Source organism: Anolis carolinensis, chromosome 3, assembly GCF_035594765.1.
Source record: "Anolis carolinensis isolate JA03-04 chromosome 3, rAnoCar3.1.pri, whole genome shotgun sequence".
Taxonomy (NCBI): domain Eukaryota; kingdom Metazoa; phylum Chordata; class Lepidosauria; order Squamata; family Dactyloidae; genus Anolis; species Anolis carolinensis.
Genome location: NC_085843.1, coordinates 48,986,042 through 48,998,761, shown reverse-complemented (window position 1 = coordinate 48,998,761; position 12,720 = coordinate 48,986,042). Strand labels below are relative to the sequence as shown.

General features: G+C 41.4%; 1 protein-coding gene across 10 annotated transcripts in view; it reads left to right on the top strand.

Moving 5' to 3' along the window:
• The window catches only part of morc1 (MORC family CW-type zinc finger 1), an 86,273-nt gene that overhangs the window by 14,139 nt on the left and 59,414 nt on the right, over positions 1 to 12,720 (top strand). For all 10 annotated transcript variants that reach the window (XM_008107781.3, XM_008107779.3, XM_062974872.1 and 7 more), the window contains 3 exons: positions 3,182 to 3,341; positions 7,261 to 7,366; positions 9,186 to 9,311. In XM_008107781.3, the coding sequence (XP_008105988.2) occupies positions 3,182 to 3,341; positions 7,261 to 7,366; positions 9,186 to 9,311 (392 nt within the window). The remainder of the gene's footprint in view (positions 1 to 3,181; positions 3,342 to 7,260; positions 7,367 to 9,185; positions 9,312 to 12,720) is intronic.

The following is a 12,720-nucleotide window of genomic DNA, read 5'->3' as shown; positions in this document are numbered from 1 at the left end:
AGCTGCTTGTTGCTTTGTCAACTGCTTTGCCGACTCAACGCAGTCCCCAAGAGCCAAGGACAAAGAGGCAAAGATGGCCACGGAGGAGGAACACCAGCAGTCTCCTTGGCTCCTGTGGCCGCTTGCTGCTTTGCCAGCTTGACGCAGGCCCCAGGAGTCAAGGATGAAGAGGCAAAGGCAGCAGCCTCCTTGGCTTGTGGGGCCTGCGGCAAGCCGGCAAACATACAATATGTTCCTTGTCCCTTTCTTCCATTCTCTTTCCCTCTCTCTGCTTTTCTTTCTCCCCTTCCTTCTTGCATCTTCTTTCCATTCTCTTTCCATTGCACATTACATTCGCCAGCAAATTCGTTTTTGTTTTTGTTTCGGGGTATTGAAAATTGAGGTGTGCATTAGATTAGATGGGGCACAATACTCAAGTAAATATGGTCTTACGTTTATTTATACCCTGCTTTTTCTCTCCAGTCTAAGTATTCAAGTCAGCATCTGGGATTCCCACCCACATCACACACACAACACAAAATAAAGGCCACAGAGATTTGTATACGATATTAGTTAATTAGTATGTTGATGTTCTAATTACTTGGCCATTATAGCAGAGAGTTCTATGGGAGCATCAGATATATCCTTGCATAGTACTTGGGTACCCCAGCAGGATGTTCCACAGATACTGGATCAGCAGCAAGAATATCTGCACTGATGGTATGAGAGTAAGATGTCAGTGTAAGCTACCAGTCTTTAGTACTGTTCAACACAGTAGCAGTGTTCTAAGCATTTCCTGCTGGTGAATGGATCTCCACATGTCTGTTTGTAAAACCTTCTTCAAGCAAAGCCATGTACAGTCCATGTACCATTCCCAAGGTTTATTGGCATGCTTTGCCCTCACGACAACTCCTTCCCAAATCTTTTCTTATCCCTAGAAAGCGAATTTCACTCTTGCAATATGCCATTCTATGGATTTGCCTTCAAAGGGCTTTAGATAATATGGGTCACATATTTATTTATTAGCGACATTTATATCCCGCCCTTCTCACCCCGAAGGGGACTCAGAGCGGCTCACAAATCATATGTACAGACAACATATTGTATTATTCAAATAGCACAATATAAGCATTATATATTACTATATTGTACTACAACACTATATTGTAATATTATTAGTAATATTACATGTAATATAAATATACCGTTATAATATAATTTACAATAATTGTCATGGCCAGCTCAGATAGCAAGGACAAGAAGTTGCTAGAAGGGCCAACAAAGGAGATGGAGGCCAGCAGCTTCCAGCAGTCTGCCCAGCCTAGCTCAGTCACTGCTACAGATGAACCTTCAGCTGAAGCAACCACTTCTCAGCGGTCTGTATAAGACCCGCTAGAGCAGGGCTTCTTAAACTGTGGGTCCTGACACCAAATGGGATCCCCTTAGCTCAATATTGGTATCCTGAACATTCACCTAGTGTCTGTTTTATACATTTACACAAATCTGTTGTACGGTGTTTTCCATGGACTCTGTAGTTGATGCTTTAGCAAGTTTTCCAAATGCTTATCAGTAAGTGTTTGATTTTCAATGCTTATTTTATATTCCTACGTACATACAAAAATCTTGGATGGAAAGGGGTCCTGAGTGGAAATGTTTAAAAAGTCCCGCTCTACAGGAAGCTGAAGTAAGCACATCTGAGCAAGCTACCGAAGGGCTATACATATCCACACCTCTAGAACATTGGAAAGAGTGGGCAAGGTATCACAGGTTTTAAAGATTATCTGAGAAATGGCCACTAATCAAGCACCAGTTGAGATTTTGATAAAAGCCCTCAGTGTTGTGACTCTTCTGCTTCAGTCTAATGCCTGTTTGGGACCTGTTTGGGACCTGCCTCTGCTCTTTTTCAGGGCTCTTCCACACAGCCATATAACCCAGAATATCAAGGCAGAAAACCTCACAATATCTGCTTTGAACTGGGTTATCTGAGTCCATACTGCCATATATTTATTTTTATTTATTTCCAATATTTCTACCCCGCCCTTCTCCCCGAGGGGACTCAGGGCGGCTTACACAACTGGTAGGATCACTACCAGTACATCATAATACAATAAAATAAGAATAAAACAGTTAAAATAATTAAATAACATAATAAAATACAATATATAAAAATTTAAAACAATGCAACACCAAATATATATACCAATCATCCATCAGACCTTGTGCAAAAGCCTTAATCCGATCCATGTCAATGCTAACTGAGTTCATTCATTAAACGCTTGCGCGCATAGCCAGGTCTTCAGCTTCTTCCTGAACCCCAAAAGGGATGGAGCCTGCCGGATGTCACTGGGGAGGGAGTTCCACAGCCGAGGGGCCGCCACCGAGAAGGCCCTGTCTCTCGTCCCCACCAGCCGTGCTTGTGAGGCCGGTGGGATCGAGAGCAGGGCCTCCCCGGATGATCTTAAGGTTCTCGTGGGCTCATAGGAGGAGATGCGTTCGGACAGGTAAATTGGACCAGAACCGTTTAGGGCAGTTCAAACCGTTCAGATCCAGTTCAAAGCAGATAATGTGAGATTTTATTCAGCTGTGTGGAAGGGGCTTTAGGCCTCTTCTACACAGCTGTATAAAATCCAGATTATCTGCTTTGAAGTGGATTATATGGCAGTATAGACTCAGGTAATCCAAAGCAGATATTGTGGATTATCTGATTTGATATTCTGGATTATATTGCAATGTAGAAAGGCCCTCAGTTCACTACTGAAAGGCCCCTGGCTTTGACTTCTGGTAGTCTGATTTCTGGCTTTAGTATCTTTGTTTGAGCTGTGTGTTCTTGACTCTGGACTGGACTTCTGGATATTTTGCTGCTTTCTCAAAATTGGCATTTTTGGCCATTTCAATGAGTTTGTTTGGACTTTGCTCCTAAGCAGTCACACTGTCTGTGACACATTGGGAGAAATCATTCTTCTAGTGAGCTGAAGACTGTATGTATGGCTCTCTTTGTCTTCACTTCATTCTTAGGCCTCCCTGAAGGATGTCAGGCTAAAATAGAGTAACTGACCTCAGTAGGTCACCCATTGTGTCCTACGATTGTGTGAAATGAAACCTGATTTTTTCAAAATCTCAGCCCAGCATTGTAACCACAATATCTTTCTCTTTCATTTGAATATCTGTTAACTAGAAGCACTACTTTTTTCTCCCTCTATAGGTTATCGTCCCAATTCCTTCATGGTCAAGTCAAACAAGAAACCCAATGGCAGATGATGCTGAGAAATTTGCCACACAGTTATCAATAATTTACAAATACTCACCTTTTAAGAATGAAGCTGAACTGATGAAGCAGTTTGATGCAATTTATGGGGAAACAGGTGATCTCATAGCCCCATCCATGTTACTTATTCAAAAGTTATATATAATCATGTATACCATAATAAAATCAGTGTTCCCTCTTGCCTATCTGCTGCTCAGTTGTTTAGTTGTCTCCGACTCTTTGTGACCTCATGGACTAGTCCACGCCAGAGCTCCCTGTCGGCCATCACTGCCCACAGTTCCTTCAAGGGAACTGCCTATCACCCTGGCCAAAATCACTGCACTACAGTTGACAAGTAGGATCCATATACTGGCGGCAAACTGCCATGAAATGAGAGGCAAGATGGGATAGTAAGAGTAGCCATCCAGTGGCACAGAACAGCATTCAGAATTGCTGAGTGGTCAGGACACCACCTTGCCTCCGCACTGGCTGAGGGAGTACCTGTGTGATCCATACCGGGGTCAATCTGGAATATGCTACACCAGATTGGTCCTTGTTTATTTGGTCAATGTAAGTCCACTTATGGTTACTTGTCCTCAGATTTGTAACAGGGTTTGTAAATGGTGCTTATTTACACTACATAGTCTCCCTGCCAGTACTGTGGACCTTCGGTATTCAGCCAGATATGTTTCTAGGACCCCCCCCCCCCCCTTCATGGATACCAAAATCCATGGGTGTTCAGATCCTAGAATCATAGAGTTGGAAGAGACCTCACAGGCCATCCAGTCCAACCCTCTGCCAAGAAGCAGGAAGAAGACATTCAAAGCACCCCCGACAGATGGCCATCCAGCCTCTGCTTAAAAGCCTCCAAAGAAGGAGCCTCCACCACACTCTGTGGCAGAGAGTTCCAGTGCCAAACAGCTCTCGCAGTGAGGAAGTTCTTCCTAATGTTCAGGTGGAATCTCCTTTCCCTCAGTTTGAAGCCATTGTTCCGCGTCCTAGCCTCCCGGGCAGCAGAAAACAAGCTTTCTCCCTCCTCCCTATGACTTCCCCTTACATATTTATACATGGCTATCATTTCTCCTCTCAGCCTTCTCTTCTACAAGCTAAACATGCCCAGCTCTTTAAATTGTTCCTCATAGGGCTTGTTCTCGAGACCCTTAATCATTTTAGTTGCCCTCCTCTGGACATTTTCCAGCTTGTCAACATCTCCCTTCAGTTGCGGTGCCCAGAATTGGACACAGTATTCCAGGTGTGGTCTGACCAAGGCGGTATAGAGGCAGCATGACTTCCCTGATCTAGACACTATATTCTTCTTTATGCAGACCAAAACCCCTTGGCTTTTTTTGCCACCAGATCACATTGTAGGCTCATGTTTAACTTGTCCACGAGGACTCCAAGATCTTTTTCACATGTGCTGCTGTCGAACCAGGCGTCCCCCATTTGGTATCTTTGCATTTCATTTTTTCTGCCTAAGTGGAGTATCTTGCATTTGTCCCTGTTGAATTTCATTTTGTTACTTTCACCCCATCTCTCTAATTTGTTAAGCTCGTTTTGGATTCTGCTCCTGTCTTCTGGAGTATTAGCTATCCCTCCCAGTTTGGTGTCATCTGGAAACTTGATGATCATGCCTTCTAGCCCTTCATCTAAGTCATTAATAAAGATGTTAAACAGAACCGGGCCCAGGACGGAACCCTGTGGCACTCCATTCATGACTTCTTTCCAGGATGAAGAAGACACATTGGTGAGCACTCTTTGAGTTTGTTCACTTAGCCAATTACAGATCCACCTAACTGTAGTTTTGCCTAGCCTATATTTGACTAGCTTGTTTGCCAGAAGGCCATGGGGGACTTTGTCGAAGGCCTTACTGAAATCCAGGTATGCTACATCCACGGTGTTCCCTGTATCGACCCAGCTTGTAACTCTATTGAAAAAAGAGATCAAATTACTCTGGTATGACTTGTTTTTGGTAAATCCATGTTGACTATTAGCGATGACCGCATTTGTTTCTAAGTGTTTGCAGACCACTTCCTTAACTATCTTTTCCAGAATCTTGCCTGGTATCGACGTGAGGCTGACCAGATGGTAATTGTTTGGGTCGTTCTTTTTTCCCTTCTTGAAGGTAGGGACCACATTTGCCCTCCTCCAATCTGCTTTTAAAGATGGTTCTGAAATAACTTCTGCTAGTTCCTTCAATACTCTTGGATGTAGTTGATCTGGCCGTGGGGACTTGAATTCATTTAGAGTGGCCAGGTGTTCCTGGACAAGTTGTTTCCCTATCTGGGGTTGGATTTCCCCTAATGCTTCTTCCATTCCATGTTGCTGAGGTTGAGGCTGACTTTCTTTTTGTGAGAAGACTGAGGCAAAGAAGGCATTAAGTAGTTCTGCCTTTTCCCTATCCTCTGTCAGCATTACCCCATCTTCTCCTCACAGAAGCCCTCTCGCCTCCTTGTTCTTCCTTTTCCTACCGATGTAAGCAAAGAAGCTCTTTTTATTGTTTTTAATGTCTCTGGCAAGCCTGAGCTCGTTTTGCCCCTTAGCCTTGCGAACCGTTTCCCTACAGGAGTTGGTTATTCGTTTGAATTCTTCTTTGGTGATTTCTCCCCTTTTCCACTTCTTGTGAATGTCTCTTTTGAGTCTTAGCCCAGTTAGAAGTTCTTTGGACTTCTATTCTGGCTTCTTTGCACTTGTCTTATTTTTTCTTTCTTTGTTGGCACTGTTTGCATTTACACCTTGAGTATTTCACTTTTGAAAAGCTCCCATCCATCCTTAACTCCCTTGTCTTTCAGTATTGGTGTCCATGGAATTTCACTCTGTATTTCCTTCATTTTTTGGAAGTTAGCTCTCCCAAAGTCCAGAATGTGGGTTTGACTTGTCTTGGTTTCGGCCCTCCTTTGTATCACAAGCTGCAGGACCACATGGTCGCTTGCTCCTAAGGATCCGACCACTTCGACTACATTGATCAGGTCTTCAGTGTTTGTTAGGATGAGATCAAGAGTAGCCGATCCTCTTGTTGCCTCTTCCACCTTTTGGACCATAAAATTGCCTGCAAGGCAGGCGAAGAATTTGTTGGACTTTCTACTTTTGCTGAGTTTGTTTTCCAGCAGATATCAGGATAGTTGAAATTGCCCATGCCTACTATATCTCTTCTTTCGTGCGTGTTGGTCAACTGCTGACGTCATTTATTTATTTATTTATTTATTTATTTTATATACCGCTCTTATCCCCCAGTGGGACTCAGGCTTTGAGTTCTTCATCCTGGCACGGAGATCTGTAGTAGACACCCACGACGAGATTTTTTTGAGTCCTGGTTGAATATGAAGTACTGCCCTTCATAGAAAATGGCAAAATCAAATTTTGGTTTTGGCTTTTGAGGGAGAATTATTTTTAAGCTGTGACTGGTTGAATCTGTGGATACGGAATCTGTGGCTATGGAAACCTCCACTGCCTAGTGGCGCCAGAATCCCCCTAACCTTTATATTCTGATCTTTGCGATATACATATTTTCTTTTTTCCCCATAATGTAGTCGAATTGATATAACTTACATCTTTTCCCCTTACTGAGATCAGTTGAGCAAATTTCACCCTTGGGAAGATATGAGTTCTGGTTTCGTACATTATGATAGAAGCATGAAAAGAAGTAGCATAAGATATTAATACATCTTCTGCTGCAGTTTCTTTGATCGTATTTTCTTAGCCCGGGCAAAGATCTCTGTTCTATTATTTGCACTATTGGAATAACTGAGCAGTGTTTATTCATTGGAAGGGTTCTATGTGTTATTTTTGCAATGGTGGGAGGATTTGTAATTTTGAATATAACTAGAGATGTTGAATTTCACCCAAATTGTCTCTTAAAGTCTAATCTTTTGAAGGAAAGACCTTATTCTTCAGTGGAAGAGAAGCTCTGGATGCAATCTAGGGGATGTAATTTAACCAGGGTAGGGGCTGAATTCGGTGCCGTGAACTGTTATTGTTCGCTAAATTTCAAATTTCAAATTCAAATATTTTTTTAAAATAAAAACTGTCTTTTATATTAGGGACTTTGCTGGTGATATATAATTTGAAGCTCACAATCACTGGAGAGACAGAACTTGACATTCAAACAGATGAGGAGGATGTGCTGATCACTGGAGCCACTGAGAAGTAAGTTTGTTAGGAATCAAAATGAACAGAAAGGAACACATCTTTTAGAAAATGTTTTTTGTAAATAAGCCGATTTTCTTGGATGCCAAAAACTGGGAAGTGCCTGTCCATTTTTCGTAAAGACTTAAAAGTGTGGCTGTTCTGTTGTGCCTTCAATTAAGCAGTTCACTAGATATTCGGCCCCAACTATAACATACTCAGCTCCTTCACTTTATCAATGTTCCTTGTCCTATGGCGTTTTAATTGACATTGCCCTTCTAGCTTTAATTTATTATTAACTCCTTCACTTTTCCCCCAGCCCTGCCCTGAAGCTTTATTGCACCAGCTCCTACCCTCCTAAATTCAGGATTTATTACTGTTCAGGCTATTGGTGGTTTGATGATATTGTTTTTATGTTCTTATAGTGTTGTTTAATGTTGAGTTATGTTTTTAATCTATGTCTGATCAGGCTTGTCCCCATGTAAGCCACCCCGAGTCCTTTCAGGGAGATGGAAGCAGGATACAAAAATAAAGTTGCTGTTGTTGTTGTTGATGATGATAATGTTGTTGTTGTTATTATTATTATTATTATTATTATTATTATTATTATTATATGTAGGATAGAATCTTACCCCAATGTAATTTTCTACAATGTATATATAATCCTATGTTCCTTCTTTAAACCCCATTTTGTAGTCCCCATGGCACCAGATCTGTGTTTGAAAATAAGATCATCCAAAAATATTTGTGGGTGGGGAGGAAGAATTTCAAGAAGCTACAAATAAGGGGCATAATTAAGCTTGTTCCCTGCATGTATAGAGGATAATGTATGACGCCTCATGCACATCAGCCTTAATGCAATCATGTTTCTAAATCAGTGACAGCTAGATCCAGGGGAGCACCCTGCCTCCCTTCCTTCAGTCTTCCAGGAGAGAATACTTTGCACAGCAACACAAAATGCAGCAATAGTGATGTGACATTGTTTCAGAGGTTACTTGCTCCAGTGTAGAATTTTGCATACTAATGCTTTCAATTCATAATAGTCACAAAAACTTCGGTATTGATCCTTGTTATGTTCTACTGTTCTTTTAGAAACATTAAACTATTTAAAGCCCCCAGGGAACAAATGGCAACATCATCCAGAGTCAGAAAATGTGTTCATGTGTATCAGTTTTGACATTTTTCTCCGGTACCTAGATAATATTCGTAGTACATTTGTATTTTGTTGTTGTTGTGAGCCTTCAATATATTTCTGACTTATGGCAACTCTAAGTCTGGATCTGCACTACGAAATAATCCAGATTGTCAAAGCAGATAACCCACATTACTTGGTTTGAACTGGATTATGTGAGTCTATGTTGCCATATAATCCAGCTCAAAACAAAAAATCTGGATTGTATATGGCAGTGTAGATCCATCGTAAGACAAATTATAAGAGGATTTTTTTGGCAAAATTGTTCAAAAAAGGGTTTCTGATGCTTTCCTTTGAGATCAATATGGTGTTAGTTGTCTAGCATCAGTCATTCAATTTCATGGCCTAGCAGTGACGCAAACCCTGGTCTCTAAAGCCATAGTCCAGTGCCCAAACTACCCCACATACTATTGTAACAGGCCTGTTTTCATGCTTCCAGTAATGTATTTCTGGGGTCACTTCTGAAAAAGAATTGCAGGGCACCTTATGGGCTTTCAAGAACACTTTAGCAAGAGCCGAAGGATATGTTCATGTTGTTGGTTGTGGTGGTGCTTTTCAAGCTGATTGTGCACATAATTCTCTCTAGCCAGTAGAGTTTTCTCTTTGTGATCTTAAAATAATTCTGCCTTAAACACTTTTCTGAACCAGCCTTCCGGAACAGTGGTCTCTGAGAGCTTATACAGCTATATTGTACTTTGACCCACGGATGAGGATATTTATTCAAGCCAAGAAAGTAGAAACCAAGCGCTTGCCTTACTGCTTTTACAGACCCAGGTGAGTCAGCCTCTCTTATGATCACAAAGCCAGATATTTGAATGTTCATAGCAATGTGCCTAAAAGCATTAGCAACCCTTTTTGAGCGGAGCAGTGGTGAGAAATTGATTTTGATGGCAGAGCAATTTATAATCTGAGACGACTTCAAATCACATTGGCAGCTTGGACTGTTAAAAAGGTAATCAGCTGTGACCAAACACTTTGACCCAGAGTCCAGAACACTTTATATAAGATAATCACCAGCCAGTTCAGGGATTGGCATGTGTTTTGTTTTGTTTCTGTGCATTTTCACGGGAGTGAGCGTTAGTCAGTTCTGTAAAAGTGCCAGTGAATAATTACAGGCCACCTATGGAGTTTGTTTTCTAATGGACTCCTAATCTTGTAACATCTAGCATGAATTTAAGGTACAATTTAGCAAGACAAATGAATGTCCTATACAGGCAGTGGCAAGACTAGGAACTGGTCCAGTTCTAGCTGGACTCAATAGGGAGAGGTCTGTAAAGTGGGCGTCCTGGCAGGATCAATCTTAAATACACAGTTTAGCAGCCAAGTTAATTGTACTGCATGTATGAGAAGCAGCTACATGACGGGAACATTTGTGGATTCCAGTAAATTGTTGATCAGAAACACTCAGAAAAGGTCAGGTGTGCCACAAACATCATTTTTGGTAAAAAGAAATTTAACAAAACAGTTCTTGATGTTTGAAGCAAACAATAAAACAAAATCTTACAAACTGTGATAATAAAAAACAATCTCATTTAAATAATTTGCAAGGCTTTATACAATAATGGTGACTTCTCCTGGAATAACTGGTGGTGAAGAATCTTTTTTCAGAATCCGGTGATGAATTCTTCCTAAAATAGAGGATCTAGATCAGGCATGGGCAAACTTGGGCCCTCCAGGTGTTTTGGACTTCAACTCCCATAATTCCTAACAGCCAGTAGGCTGTTAGGAATTGTGGGAGTTGAAGTCCAAAACAGCTGGAGGGCCCAAGTTTGCCCATGCCTGATCTAGATAGTGGTACTCATTATAGTTTCAATTGCTCTGCAGCTCTTCATGAAACGTGGTGCAATTAACCCCTTAATGGTGCATAACATTGGACTCCAAGTTCCCAAAGTCCACATAGGAATTGTCTATCAAGGTGCATCACCAGGCTCAAAAAGAGGCCAAGATATAGTGATGTTCTGGCATTTTAGGATGGGGTGTTATAATCTCTGAAATCATAGAATTGGAAGAGACCCCAAGAGACCAAATCCATCGTTTCTCAATTGTAACTAAGCAGCCAATGGAAACAAAGCACAAAGATAAGCACTAAACATAACGCCCCTATTGGTGTCCTTTGTTCCTTGCCACAAAAACGTAATATATATATTATAGATACAGTATAAGTTATATGTAACGCCTGAAAGAATCCAAGCTACTGTGATGTCTCAGGTACCTTTGGCCCCTGATCCAGCAGCCATTGCAGATCAAAATGAAGAGAATTTGGGTTTTTTCCCATCGCAGCAAGATTCAATTCCTTTCCAGATGTCTCCTGTTGATATTGCAGAGCCAGAGCCAATTAGGAATGCCCTTGAAATGTTGCCGGCTCTTCCCGGATCTCTGGAGAGTTTAGAATTTGATAGAAGGGCTACTTTCCAAACAGATCGCTCTCGAAGACAAAGTTTAAGGAGAAGTGTGAGATTAGTGGAGCGAGGAGATTGTGGCTAAGCCAGTTCTGGGAAGAATTGAGGAGGCAGGCATCTGGCGCCTCATTGTTAGCAGCTCGTTCTCTTGGGGGAAGCTTTTGGACTTCAATAAAAGTTCTGCGCAGAGGATCTCTGTTGCGGTGTCAACTGGACTTCTAACGGAAGAATACATCGTCTCTTGTTCCTGAGCTTCTAAGTGGCCTGTTGGCGCGCTTACTCTCGAGTAGACCGGGCGTAGTGGCTCGTCCCATGCCAAGTTTGGACTGCGTTTCAGATCCACCACGAACAGCCTTGCCTTGCCTTGAAACCTTGTTCTGGGCTATTATTTCAAGTACTTTCTTGAGGAACTTTGCTCCTTTCCCCACTCAAACTTCAATAAGTTTGAGTTTGTTTCGGTTAATGGATTTTGGACTTTGGACTCTAATATTGGACATAAAACTTTCATTCTTTGGACTATTTCTGATCTTATCTTAAAGGTCAACTGTTTGACTATCTATTCTGCTTATTTTTGTTTGAAACTTTTATTGCCTTAATAAAGATATTAGATTGTTTATTGGCCTCCGTGTTGGTTCTCGGTGTTCGTGCTGCCTAGGGGTGTTACAGCTTCAATATAAAGTGGAATTAATTCCTATCTCAATTGGACCAGTAGTTTGGGGACAATCTCAGTTCTTGAGAGTTGTGGAAATTCTGCTTACTTTGATACTTAAGGATTATGTATACCTTTCTTCTCCTTCCATTTAACTTTCTGATTCTTGTCAATACGGCTTTTCAAGTCATCTTTTGAATTACGGGGAACCCATGAATTTCAGAGAGTTTTCTTAAACAAGGAATACTTAAGGAAGGTTTGCCATTGCTTTCTTCTGAAATATAGCCTACTGCACCTGTTATCCTTTGTCAGTTTCAATCCAGGTACTATCCAAGTCTAACCTTGATCATGATGTGACTTTAAGTGGGGCACACACACACAAAGTTCTACATGAATCTACTAAGTTTTGCAAAATCAGGATGCCATAGTCCAAGGTATCAATGTTTATCTGCTATTGAGAAATTATTTTAAAATTGTGCAGGCATTGGCACAGGGGAAAATGCAGTACGCAGTTTTGTGAATGTGCAAGCAAATATCCCTATCTATAATGAAAACTAGAGGGCTGAATAATCTTATATATATATTTATTTATTTACTGTATTTATATACTTCTTTTCTCACCACTGGCGGGACTCAAAGCGGTTTACAACATATTTGTCGGAACACAGGCGCCTTAAAGAGCCACACACACAATTCTTAGTCTAACAAAAGGTTTATTGCAACTCAAAAACAGGCTCAGAGACATTTAACTGCAGTGTCCCTGACCAAAACTCAAAGTTTAAGCCCAAACTGGGCTCCAAAGAAGAACGGAAAATAATCCAGATTAAATGGATGGATAATCCGAATTAAAATGCAGTCAATGGAATTGGCAGCAAAACAGCGCTGTAACAGGCTCCCTGGAAGACAGCGCTGCACACAGAGAGTAAACAAATCCAGTCGAAGTTCCAAAAACAGTAGTAGAAGAAGGTCCAAACTAACGTCTTCTCCAAAGTGTTTACACAAGCCGCAGTCGAGTCAATCCAGGAGCCAGGAAGGGAGAAGGGTGCATACACGATAAGCCAATCCAAAGGTAGTTTCTGAAGTGGTTTAGACAAAGCCGAAGTCGAGTCAATCCAGAAGCCAGGAAGGGAGAAAG